The sequence below is a fragment of the Solenopsis invicta genome, chromosome 14, assembly GCF_016802725.1.
Source record: "Solenopsis invicta isolate M01_SB chromosome 14, UNIL_Sinv_3.0, whole genome shotgun sequence".
NCBI lineage: Eukaryota > Metazoa > Arthropoda > Insecta > Hymenoptera > Formicidae > Solenopsis > Solenopsis invicta.
In genome coordinates this window covers 848,056-861,787 of record NC_052677.1, presented here as the reverse complement: position 1 = coordinate 861,787, position 13,732 = coordinate 848,056, and the positions used below count along the sequence as shown (strand labels likewise).

General features: G+C 33.6%; 1 protein-coding gene across 9 annotated transcripts in view; it reads right to left on the bottom strand.

Moving 5' to 3' along the window:
• Positions 1 to 1,327: 1,327 nt before the first annotated feature.
• Positions 1,328 to 13,732, bottom strand: part of LOC105206048 (mitogen-activated protein kinase-binding protein 1) — a 165,478-nt gene continuing 153,073 nt past the window's right edge. For 6 of the 9 annotated variants that reach the window (XM_026138091.2, XM_026138088.2, XM_026138090.2 and 3 more), the window contains one exon: positions 1,328 to 4,976. In XM_026138091.2, coding sequence (XP_025993876.1) covers positions 4,603 to 4,976 — 374 coding nt within the window. In that variant the 3' untranslated portion in view covers positions 1,328 to 4,602. The remainder of the gene's footprint in view (positions 4,977 to 13,732) is intronic. The other 3 variants (XM_026138089.2, XM_039457653.1, XM_026138092.1) reach the window with 1 other exon arrangement.

Sequence of the window (13,732 nt, the reverse complement as noted above, 5' to 3'; positions counted from 1 at the left end):
TTGATTTTATTTCCAATTTACACTTCTTTGATCTTTCCTTTTTATATTATTCTATTCCTATTCCTTTCTTTATCTTCAAAATACGTGAGATATCGCATAGATAACGATTCATTTGCAATTCGCGCTGGGAACTTCACTAGTTTCGTTTATTACACTATTAACCTCTTTATGCATGTAACAGTTATTATGTCTATTCAATAAATTCGATAATTCGAGAATCGATGCAATACATTTTTTCAGAAAGAGAATCACCTCATTTTTTCTTACGCTAAAAACTCACCTAACTTCACCTTGCAGAGTAAATATACAATACTTTTTGAAAATAATTAAAATAACAATACTTTTTTCTTAAAGTACGTTCTATTACCATCCGAAATTCGTTTGAAAAATTTCTCTAATGTTTTCTTTTCAAAACTACGAATTAAAAAGTGTTTTTTTTTGCGAATATGTTTTCATCTTTCTTGAATATTTCAAATATATTCAATTTTTCGATTTTTGCACTCGATTCTCTTCTATTTATTCTTCTTGACCTTCTGGCGTATCTATTAAAAAAATTGTTTAAATTCTATGCATTAGATACCGAGATATACGCAATTAAAAATGGTCCGAGTGACGTACACCCATGTGTAGCAAAATATCGAATCCAATATAGTGTGTCAGCTGAGGGTTAAGGTAAAATTATTCTGATTGACGGCTATACAAGCAAATTTTTAATGATTTATTAACTTTTTGTTCGATTTTCTTGTAAAATTTATCTAAGCACCTCTTCTTTTTACGCGTATTTCAATTCTATAAAAAATTTTTGCGATTTTGTAACGCAAATTCAAAGATATTTAGATGCTATAAATGTCGGTAATTTGCAGTATTTTAGCATCCTCTTAAAATCACGAAAATATATGTTTATTGTATCATTAACTGAACCCTAAGTCCTCGACGAAGTTATTTGCTCTCTCTCGCCTCGAAACAATTTCATCGATCCTCGACCGAGCTAATCTGCGTATTGAGAAATTACGGTTGTTTCAACTTAAAGAACTGTTTTATGGCCAAAAAATTTATTCGTTACAGTTTTGTGAACTTAAACATATAAAATCGCACAATATTAGCTCTAAAATCTAGCTATGACCGTCACTTTTTGTTAATATTGTTTTTACATTTTGGTTGAAGCTCTATATATATAAAAATTTGTATCTTGAGTTTAATCCTTGTAATGTTATTCAAATTATTTACTTAATAAGATATAGCATTAATTGGTGTTGAAGTGCGTTTTAAAAAATTTGTAAAAAAATGCGGCTATAGATAACAAATTGTTACAATAAATAAAAGACAATTTAACGATAATCAAAAATTTTACTTTATAATATTAACACAATATACAAAATGAAATGGCTAAATTACATTGTTTGCGACATAATTATTTGGCACTTACAATATCAAATATTAACTCTATTATGTTATTAATTTTGAATAAATATTTACACATTACAGAAGCAATATAATATTACATAATTGATAACAATAACTATTAGCTTATCGCAACAAATACAATAGTGTACAAAGCCATTATGATTAAACAATCTGAAATTATATATGCGTTTAATTAATTACGACGAAAAGAGCGAGATAATTCGGTGATTTTTTATCGCATAGCGCTAGTTAATCATCATCATACATGCAATGAGATTCCATATTGTATTTATGATATCTACCTATGCTTTCCCATACTAATAAATAACGTTAAAAATGTTGATGCTAATTACAAAATACTCTAATTTCTAGTATTATTTTAGTCTCGATTAAATATAATCGATACAATAATATAGCGTATCATTTAGAAATTAAATGATCTGATTGAAATTTTTGTTTTCTCTATTATAAATTAAAGGAAGTATTCGCGTATTTGTATACAAGAAAAAAATAGTTGGTGTCACTTATTTTATATCCAGTAAGTTTCACAATACCGATTTACAATCACCATAACATAGTGTTACAAATGTGACTCAGATAATTATAAAGGACATTAACGATATCTTTGTAAGCGATAAACCCTTTCACTACAAGCGTTCTTTTCGTTGAGATGCTCCCGCTGAACAAGTCGGGGCGCCAAAAGTGTATACATTACGCACAGACAGTCGTAAGTGATCGAATTTACGTTTTACACCTACAAAAGTTGCTTTAACGATGCTTTTTGGAAGAAAAAGACTTTCTTTAAATGAGGATATTTGTATATATATGAATGGCATCTTATGGAGAGCAACTATAGTCGCTCATTGTAGCAAAAGGGTTAATACACAAACATAATATATACTATTGAACGATCATCATTTTAACTTAAATGGCACCCATTATGTATTAAATAGAATTTTACAAAAAACAGTAATTATGATAAGACACGATATGTGTAACAATCGAAAAAGGGAATATTATAATTGTTACAAATATAAAGTATTGATAATTTTTAATACGTTGATTATTCCACATAATTCCACAAAATTCATTGGGGCATACATTATTTTTTAAATATTGTGCATAATTTAAAATGACTGGAATTACAACTTTTCTTACTATGTTTGTGTGAAAAAATATGCAAGCATATTGATTTCTGTGATGAAATACGCATCATAGGATAGTATCGTTATAAGTATCAATTATTAACTTTCATTAACATTGCAGTCTATTATTAAAAGAGGTTTCAAATATCTTTATATTAAAATTATAATTTATAGTCTCAATAGATAACTATAATTAATAATCCTAAATAAAATAATGTGATTTCATAGTTTGTATTTCGTAATATAAAATTCCATTAAAATATTGCCAAATCTTTATCATTGTTAGACTCAAATGCAACCCGATTTGATACTTAATGTGATGACTATGTAGTTAGACTTTTATACTGGCAAGCTTTGTTGCGTATTTTTTTTTTACTTTTTGCGCGAAGCTTTAATAGCGAAGGAAAAGGGGATGTTCCTTCTTTAGACCGTTGATATAGATAACCTTTGGTTACATAATAAGAGCACTATTATCATTATAATAGTAATGTATTAATATTATTATGTTAATATATTATTATATTAATATCGTTCAATATATCGAAATGTGGTGTGTGTGTGCGCGCGCGCGTATACGCATGTATGTATACAAGGTATCTCTAAAATCTATTTCCACTCTATATTTCAAACATGCAGGGTTTTGTCTACAATAGGAAAAATTTAAAAAGACGAACAATTTTTCATCTTAAATGTTTTTCTAGAATTTTCTAAATAATAGCAACAATTATTTGATAATTTTTTTACCTTTTCCAAACTTTAATTTTAAATAACTTCCGAACAAGAGAACGTATCAAACTCCACTTTGCATTAGAAATTTTTTTTATGTCCTTTTAAATGATGTACAACATGGTTCCATTAAAAATTTTTGAGTTAGGGTTTTCCTAGGGCCTACTTGTGGAAAAAGAAGAGAGGGAAACTTCCACAACGCTCTTAAAAGAGTGTTTCTCAGAATAATACGTATTTTGTGAGTTTTTATCATTTTGAACAATTTCCGAAAAAGTAGATAGTAATAAACCTTAGAAATATCCTGTATATGTGTATGTTTGAAAACTATTCTATTTTAGTCTTTAGTTAATTGGCATTTCATGGTGTATGGCTTCAAAATACAAATGAATGAAGTTACTGCAACTCATACAGCACAGAATACAATATAACATTTCAGCAATTACATAAAAATGTTGTAAAGTTACAACATTGCCGGAATGTCTGTGCTATATGGGAATCAGCTTTGTATACGATTAAACGACCTACAATATTTACTTCGTCTTTACTTGTCCATTTTGCGATTTGTCTAGGTGAACGCGATTGGCATAGATGGCATAGACTAATTCCAGTATCTGTTAGACAATAATCGTTTATATCTCATACCTCCTAGATATATAAAAACGATGAAAACGGATATTCACGATGATATATGTCATATTATATTAATAATGCTCAACATTAATTCATCTTATATCGAATTTAAAAATTAATCACAAAAGCGGATACCATCAATAATTGACATAAAGAGAAAAAAATTTTGCATAATATGTACACAGTTTTCACGTGCGAGAACATATATTTTTCATTTTCGTAAAGCGAAACATATTTAAATTTCCAAATCAAAGACCCTATAGTATAGAAAATAATATAATATTGTAACAATATTGCAAAATTTCGATAATATTGCAGAAACATTATAAAGTTGCCGCAACATTCCTGGAATATTTTGAGCTGTGTAAAAAAAAATAAATTACCAATACAATATTTGTCTAAAACAGTCTATACAGCATAGAACATTCCAAAAATATTGCAGCAACTTTGCAACATCTCTGCAATATTGTTGAAATGTTGCAATGTTACTGTAATATTACTGAAATGTTCCGTACAATATGGAGACGTATTCATACAGCAGAGAATATAACATTTCAGCAATATTGTAGTGTCATTGCAACATTGCTGGAATATTCTGCGCTATTGGTATTATGTGATACATTCTTTATATTATCTTGCAAATACATCGGCACATTAAATATGATCATGTTTCTCTTCAATTCTCAGATGGACGGATTTACGTTTGACTTGATTGAGTGCCTCCCATCCTCTGTTGCATCATGGTTAAGAGCAGCTCGGAATATTGCTGCATCATATTGACCATTTTGCCCTGATCTTGACCCGCGAGTAATTCTTGAAACTTCGCCGTTGCCTCGTTAACGACGATGCTGTTACCGCTATTATCGTTCTCACCACCGGCAACGACTAGTCGCAGAGTACGCATAGTTTCATTAACGGACGATTCCAATCCACGTAGCATCGTGTCTCGGTCGATCGCCCCTCTGGAGGGGTTATCGTCATTGTCTATCGTTAAACGTTTGTACAATTGCACAACATTGTCCGCAGTGCGTGTAAGCTCGTCCGCAATCGTGTTGCATAGTTGTGTAGACACTGTAAAGAAATTATATCAATGTAATATTATGTATATTTATATAAATAACATAATATAACAAATATAGTACAATATTGTTATATTATATTTATACACGTGTGCGTATGCGTATGCGTGTGTGTACATATATAGATTATCCTATTTTAAAGAACGCACCTCGATAATTCTTCAATGAAGCATTTTCAGTAAAAATGTTTTAAAAGTTGTGTCGTTTCAAGAGGAAGAACATAAGATGGTGTCATTAATTGGACCTTAAATAGTTGCTTGAAGGTCACGTGAAGGTCACCTTCATTTTTTTAAACGGAACTGCCTACTTCTTATTGCATATTCTTGTAGTTTATCTCAAAACCTTTCCAAAACACTATAAATAAATATTTTTTCGTTAAGTATTTTTTGAGTTACAAAACTTGAAAGTTACAGTACCGACATTAGCATCACTCAAAGTGTACCATGTGGAGGTTGCCTGGTCGGATTTACACCTCTTTTGTGTTCGAAGAAAGATCGGAAGATGATCCAACCAGTCAAGGTAAAATCGGTCGGTGATCCAGTCAGTCAAGACAAGATTGATCGGTTATTCAACCAATCAATTTTGAATGTCAAATTCAATTATGTATTCAGAATAAAGGAGGAATTTCGAACACTTATTGCAATAAAAAATTCTCAAAATCTTGCCTTAACAGGATCTTTTCCAATCTTGCCTTGACTAGCTGAATTACCGACCGATCTTACCTTGACTGGTTGAATCATCCTCCGTTCTTTCTTCGAAAGAGGTGTAAATCCGACCGGGTAACCTTCACGTGGTACACCTTGAGTGATGCTAATGCCAGCGGTACTGTAACTTTCAAATCTTGTAACTCAAAAAATACTTAACAAAAAAACATTATAGTGTTTTGGAAAGGCCTCAAGATAAGCTACAAGAATATACAATAAAAAATAGGCAGTTTTATTTAAAAAATTGAAGATGACCTTCACGTAACCTTCAAGCAACTATTCAAAGTTAATTTAATGACGCCATCTTATGTTTCCCTCAAAACGACTTTTGTCTGAAACATTTTTGCTGAAAATGCTTCATTGCAGAATTATCAAGGTGCGTTTTTAAATGGGACACCCTGTATATATATATGTGTGTGTGTGTGTGTGTGTGTGTGTGTGTGTGTGTGTGTGTGTGTGTATATAGAGTTATTCAAAATAACCAGTTCTCCTTTAAGGGACGTATTCCTGATGTATTCAAATTCTAAGACGATTTTTCCTTTGACAAAAATTTGACAGAGACTTAATTTCGAGATATAAGCCGATTAAGTTAGCGTATCACGGGTCGAATACAGAAGATATGCAGGGGCGGCGCACTCATCGTTACGCGCGGATGTTTCGTGAGGCGTTTGCTGCGCTCAGCTGATACAACACACAAAAGTCCTTCCATTCTCTCTTTCTCTTTGTTACATCACAATGTTAGCTTTAACTTAAAAATGTAATTATTTTCCGTCTTGATTTTAATGATTTTGATAAGAGAAGTACCAGGAAACTTTTTTGTACAATCAAAAAATCAAATAAAGAATTGCACAAAATCTACAAAAGTATTATATTTACATCTCGAATTTTTAGAAACAGTAGTACTTTTCTTGTCACACACACACACACACACACACACACACACACACACACACACACACACACACACACACACACACACACACACACACACACACACACACACACACACACACACACACACACACACACACACACACACACACACACACACACACACACACACACACAGAGAGAGAGAGAGAGAGAGAGAGAGAGAGAGAGAGAGCTCGTGCTTGCGTAAACAAATTTGGACATGTTTACTTACGTATTGTATACCCATACGGCACACTAATATTGTGTCAACATCTTAGCAATATTTAATCGCAAGATTGCAAATATTGCAGCAACAATGTGAAATATTGATACAATTATTAATGAGACATTACAGCAATAGCTAATGTTCGTTGAATCAATGTTTTATAGATATTAATTTCAATATTGATTCAATATCTATTTAATATATACAAAAATTTCTTTGACATGTAAATATTAATATGGTTACACCATATAATTCCAATGCAAAACAATATTTTCGTAACATTTTAAAAAACATTTTTCTCCAAAGAAAAAAAATCTCGGGATTTTTTTCTCGGAAATTTCTAAGTGACCACCCATCCAAGTCGTGACCGCGGTAGACGATGCCTAATTTCTGCCGGCGGGTCCCGATAGCGCACATCCCGATAGCACACAAACCACTCACAATGGCAGATGCCTAGAAATTTTTCGTAGGTTAGGTTAAATAAGTCAAGATGATTGGTTGGTGGGCTATCGGGATGTGCGCTATCGGAACCCTCCCAACTTCTGCGACTGCTGCGAACTGGATCCCTCGATTTGTGAACACTTTATACTAATACGTATAACTGATAGATTAGGTGAATATATATCGAAAAGATGAAACAAGTATAATTAAAACATAATATTTATATAAACATATATAAAATTATTTACTAAATTTTTTACTGATTTTCACAAATGCGGAATAGCATTTAGAATAATATTTCTGTCATTCGTATAAATAAGAATACAATTAGAAACTAGTTAATATAACACAATAATTAAATTAAATATAACAAAATTTTTTAACATTTAAAAAGCATTTTTTAACATTTACAAAATATTGTCTTATCATTAAGATATAGATCAAAGTTTTCTCGTTTATAGATCTATTTCGTATATCGATAATATTTATGTTTTTGGATTTACACAACTGTTTTATTTTTATTCATTTTTTACAAAATAAAAAAATATCGATAATAATTTGTTCAATATTGCTTCAACGTTACAACAACATTAACATTTAATATAGAAAAATGAACATGGATGTTAAAAAAATATTCACATTTTAACATTCAACATCGCAATGTTTCTACAATATCTCCGCAATACTGCATTGCAATTTGTAACATTGCTACAATGTTGCTATAATGTTCTGTTCTGTATGGGATACACCGTAATATTAAAATGTGATATTAAAGTGATAATTTACAAGAGAATAAAGAAAACTATGACCTGTCTCATCGTGGAGGCAACTAACTGATCGCTGTACAGAATAATACGTAAGTAAACATGTCCAAACTTGTTCACGCACGCACGCTCGCTCTCTCTCTCTCTCTCTCTCTCTCTGGTAAAAGAAGCCAAGGTTAACCCCAGACTCCTGGTTCAGGGAGTTCCATGCGACTTAGCTAAAAAAGACCTTGGAGCTGAAATCCTGGCACTAAACTGCAAGGATATTAAGGCTCCTGATTTGAAGGTCATTTATGTCTTCCGTCCTAGGGGAAATCGAGAAATCACCGCTTGTGTTATTGACGTTTCTCCGAAGATTAGAAGCAGGCTGCTTAAAGAGAACTATGTGTTCATTAATTTTAATGCGTGCAAAATCAGTGACTATATTAAAGTGGTCCAATGTTATAAATGCCTTTCTTTTGATCATTATGCTAAGAACTGCAATTCATCTTCGGTTTGTGGGCACTGCGCGGAAGCTCATGAGTCAAGGGATTGCCCTCGGAACAAGGAACAACCCATCTGTGGCAATTGCAAACATTGGACCTCGCAGGTTGATAAGTTGACTTACTCATCCTTGGACGGTGAAGTGTCCGATCTTGCAGATTTTGGGCACAATTTCTACGGAGATCTATACCGATAGAGGCGTGCCGCAGGGATCTGTCCTGGGACTACTGTTCTGTATTTAAATGACTTTGGACATGCACTGAGAAACTGTAAATATAATTTCTATGCCGACGATCTCCTCATTTACACTCACTCGATCCTAAACATCTGCACAAGTGCAGTTCAATTAAACGAAGATATCAGAAGTATCATCGCCTGGGCATCCAATAATGATCTAATGATTAATCCTAAGAAGAAATCCGCCATGATTATGGGTACTGCAAGGTATATAAATGGGCTCATGTCCGTGTCGTAGTCGACGATACTCCGATTCAATACTGCAAATCTGTTGTGTCTAGGCCTTTGCATTTTTAAAATTCTTTCAAGGAGCAATCAGACCATTAGGATGTCCTCCAGGGTGCACTCGGCTCTCTATCAGTTAAAGTTGTTCAAGTAACTGATACCTCAGTCTTTCAGGATTAAGTTAGTGTCGGCGCTCATCCAGCCGATACTGGACTATTGTGTATCTTAATAAATGCTGCTGTATCTTAATAAATGCGACAGGGGAGCAGGATATCCTTCTATACAGAGCTCTCAATGCTGGCATTAGGTTCATATTTGAAATCAAACAAGATGCGCACATAACGGAATTCTATGAGAGGGTGCAATGGTTCAAGGTGCACACTAGGCGTATGTAGTTTCTTGGATGTCTAACTTATAAGATTCTGCAAAATTTTCTCGAGCACTCTACAGTAGGTTTAGATTCAAGAGCAATGTCTCCACACGAACAACGAGAGCGACAGTTTTGGCTCTCCCAACATGTCGAACTGACTTTTACAAACGGTCGTTTTGTTGCACCGCAATGTTTTGGAATAGTATTCCCGGGAATAATCGGGCAGCAACCTCATTAGCAGACTTTAAACGCAAATTGTTTGCATATTTAATACGTCGTAACCGCTGATAGCTGCGCTCCCTGCACCTGCTTACTCTCGAACATACTCGTACGCTCTAGTCTCCTATTTTCATTTAGTCTTATGTTTCAGTTTATTCTTTATTTTATTTACTTTCATTTATTATTTCTTTTCTTCTTAGTATCTCTTTTTTACTTGTTTTGTATTATTATTTTCTATTTCAATTGTACAGTATTTGTAACTGCGGTCTTGATGTGCTATGTACCAGGATTCGCGAAACTGTATTCCTGGTTTTAGCGCTTGAGAGGCTAACTACCTAGAGCACTCAATAAATGATGATTTCTCTCTCTCTCTCTCTCTCTCTCTGTGACAAGAAAAATACTACTGTTTTTAAAAATTCGAAATGTAAACACTTTTGTAGATTTCGTGCAATTCTTTGTTTGTCAAAATCATTAAAATTAAAACGGAAAATAAATACAATTTTAAGTTAAAGCTAGCATTGTGATATGAAAGAATGAATGAATGAATGAATAAATGAATGAGCATTTATTCAGTTCTAGGGCAAGACCTCTAAGGACAAACGGAACTACATCTGGAACGTAGAGAGAAAACCAGTGACACTTACAAACTAAAACCGAGCAGAATTACAAGAATAAAATAAACAACGAAGATTAAACTCTAATAGACAAACAAAATAAAAAATAAAATAAAAATATAACAGTAAACAATGAAGCAAGTAAAGGGCAACAAAATATAAGAAAAGAAAAAATACAAAAGTGTAGCGCAAATAAAAATAAGTATAAAGATAACACAAATAAAGGTGACGATAACGCAAAATATAATGCAAAAGAAAAACAATAAAAGAAATAAAAATAAAAATAAGATAGCGTAAAGGTACCGCAAATAAAAAAAAAAAAAAAAGAAAAAAAAGAAAAAAAGAACAAAAATAAAAAGCATAGAAAAAGAGAGAGAGAGAGAAGGAAGAGACAGATTCTTGTGTGTTCAGCTGAGCGCAGCAGGCGCCTTATGAAACACCCGCGCGTGAGTGCGCCGCCCCTGCGTACCTTCTGTATTCGACCCGTGATACGCTAACCTTATCGGCTTATATCTCGATCTAAGTCTCTGCCAAATTTTTGTCAAAGGAAAAATCGTCTTAGAATTTAACAAGAAATACGTCCCTTGAAGGACAACTGGTTATTCGAAATCATCCTGTATACACACGGTGTTTAATAATTAATGATAAATCTCTCGCATGGTAGAATGGACCAAACTGAGTCGAAAAGTCCTGTACCACTTTGCGATCTTCGCAATAGTTAACCAGTTATAAATATTTTAAATTAGGCCCACCCACCGCCAAATCCAAGCACGCGAAAGTTGTCAAGCGCGCAGAGTGGGGGAGTTTACTAGCAGCAACGCAGCTACGCAAGAACGGCGTGTAATACTGGGCCTCCACTCTTAGTCGTGAATGTTGCCACTGATAAACTCCCCGGCTTGCGAGCTTGGCAACCTCGATCGCATACTTGGATTTGGCGGTTGGCGGGACTAATTTGGACATTTTTATTAATTTATAACTCGTTAACTATTGCGAAGATCGCAAAGTGGTAGAGAATTTTTCGACTCACAAGGAAACCTTTAAAAATGTTCGCCTCAAACTTATACAAGCTTTTAATATGTTATAGTACGGATAAAAATAAGGGACAAATATTTTTTTATACGTGCCTAATCTCACTTTTAGGGAGTAAAACACCCGTTTAAAGAAAATTGTTTTTTTTTCTTTCAAAGCGTATATCATCGAAACTGTAAAAGATAGAGAAAAACGTTCTAAATGAAAGTTGAATGGGTCGAAGAATACTTTATAACAGCGAAAAAAAAACAATTAAAAAAAATTTTTTTTTAAATTTTTTCCCACCACTTGCGTTTTTTTTTAAATTTTTATTTCTTTTTATAAGCATAAAGCTTATTTTATTACGAATTCAACGGTATATAATAAAGTTATGATGCGATATTTCTATTTTCCAAAAATAATTAAAAACCACCCGATAACGCATGGTACGCGCATCTGTCCGTGTACTATAGTAGTGTCCCCTTCGATTTTGACAAGCGTTTAATACGTTGTAGTACAAATCAAAATAAGGGACACGCATTTTTATGTGTCCAATCTCACTTTTAAGGGAAAACACCCTTAAAACACCCCTTTGAAAAAAATCGGTTTTATTCTTTCGAAGCTTGTACATTTAAAACTATAAGATATAGAGAAAAATGTTCTAATGGAAAGTCAAATGGCTTGAAAAGTACTTTATAACATTGATTAAAAATTAAAAAAAATTTTTTTACATTTTCAACATTTGTTGTACTGTATTGATTTGTCTTCAACACATTTTCGCGTAGTCAACGCCATGTAAGGCAAATCTATTTTATTGTGAAGTAATATTGAACGCACGGATGGGTAGGTGTACCATGCATTGTGGAGTGGTTTTTGATTATTTTTGGAAAACGTTGCATCATAACTTTGTCATACAGCGTTGAATTCGTAATAAAATAAACTTTATTTTGCTTATAAAAAGAAATAAAAATTTTGAAAAAAAATAAGTAAGTGGTGGGGGAAAAAGTAAAAAAAATTAAAAACCATTTTTTTTCGCTGTTATAAAGTACTCTTCGAGCCACTCAACTTTCATTTAGAACATTTTTCTCTATCTCTCATAGTTTTGACGATATACGCTTCGAAAGAAAAAACCCGATTTTCTTCAAAGGGGTGTTTTAGTGAGATTGGGCACGTATAAAAAAATATGTGTGTTTCGTCTGGCGGATAAAAGTTTTTCATTTTCTCACGCCATCCATTTCAGACTTGTCTAGCAATAGCAAATTAAATTCGAAACCATCCTCCAATCAATTAAATAAAATCCAAATTCACACGGAAATCATAATCCGCTATCAGTACACTTCCAATAAAGCGCTCCACCCATATAAAGTGCAAAGTCGGTAAAAATCATAGTACGGCCCTAGCACGTCCGAGTTGCAGTTCCCGCAACCATCTAGAAACATTGCGCGTACGATCTCCGCGTCATCGCGCGAATTATAGGCGCAAGCCGCGCGGTCGCGGAATGGTGCGGACTCCTAAAGGCTACGCGTTATGAAAAACTATTGCTCAGAATTTTCCGCGAACCTGAGGAATCGTCCCGCGACGCCTTTTGCCCATATCCTTGCCTATATAAGGAGCGAAATCGGAGCTCCTGGCGTTAGATTTGGTCAGCAAGACTCGCTTCTAGGCGACCGTCAAAACGCAGACCTCCAGATACAATCTCACCGACGGGTGGGTTTTATCCCCGGCAAAGACGTTGGTCTTCGGGATTGGTCCAGGTCGGATACCTTTTCCTTTTCTACCTATTCTTTCTCTTTCCCTCCTATTAGAGTCTGAGAGAGTTGACCCACACCAAGTATATGCTAAAGTGTGGTCTCACTCGTTACTCTATCCCTCTCTCTCTTATTTTTGCCGTCAAAAAAGATTCGTTAACGCGACTTTTCGACGTCTTCCTTCTATTTCTCTCCCCTTTACCGTTAAGAAAGATTCGCAAACACGACTCCTCGACTTCCAACATTTCTCTCTTCGTCAAAGAAGACTCGCTGTAGCGACTTTTCGACTCACTTTCTCTCTAACCAATGTCTTTCAAACCTCCCTAAATGAATTTTTCCTCTCCCAAAAGGCATTCGGACGGACGTAATCTCCGATCCAACTGATTCACTTCTAAGTACATATTAAATTAAAAATTTCAAATTACAGTAAATTCACGCGAGTTAAAATCTCAGCCTCTTCTCTTTTCTTGATTTAAAATTCGAAACTCTATTAACGTACTTTCGTGGCAAACAAAACCCTATTCAAATTCAATTCAATTCAAATTAAAATCAATTCATATAGAAATAATTATAAATCTAACCATGGGAATGTGGTCAAAAACAAGCGGTTATTCGGAAACCGGCCGACGCAAATCCAAACCGCGAAACTTCCCCATTATATTTACACACGCGATCATTTACTTAATTTCAATCAATCACGACGATATACAAACTTTCTTAATTATTCCAAATTTATACATTCAATTCTATCATACAACATTCATACGAGGTGTGTTCAAAAAGTATCGCGAATTTTG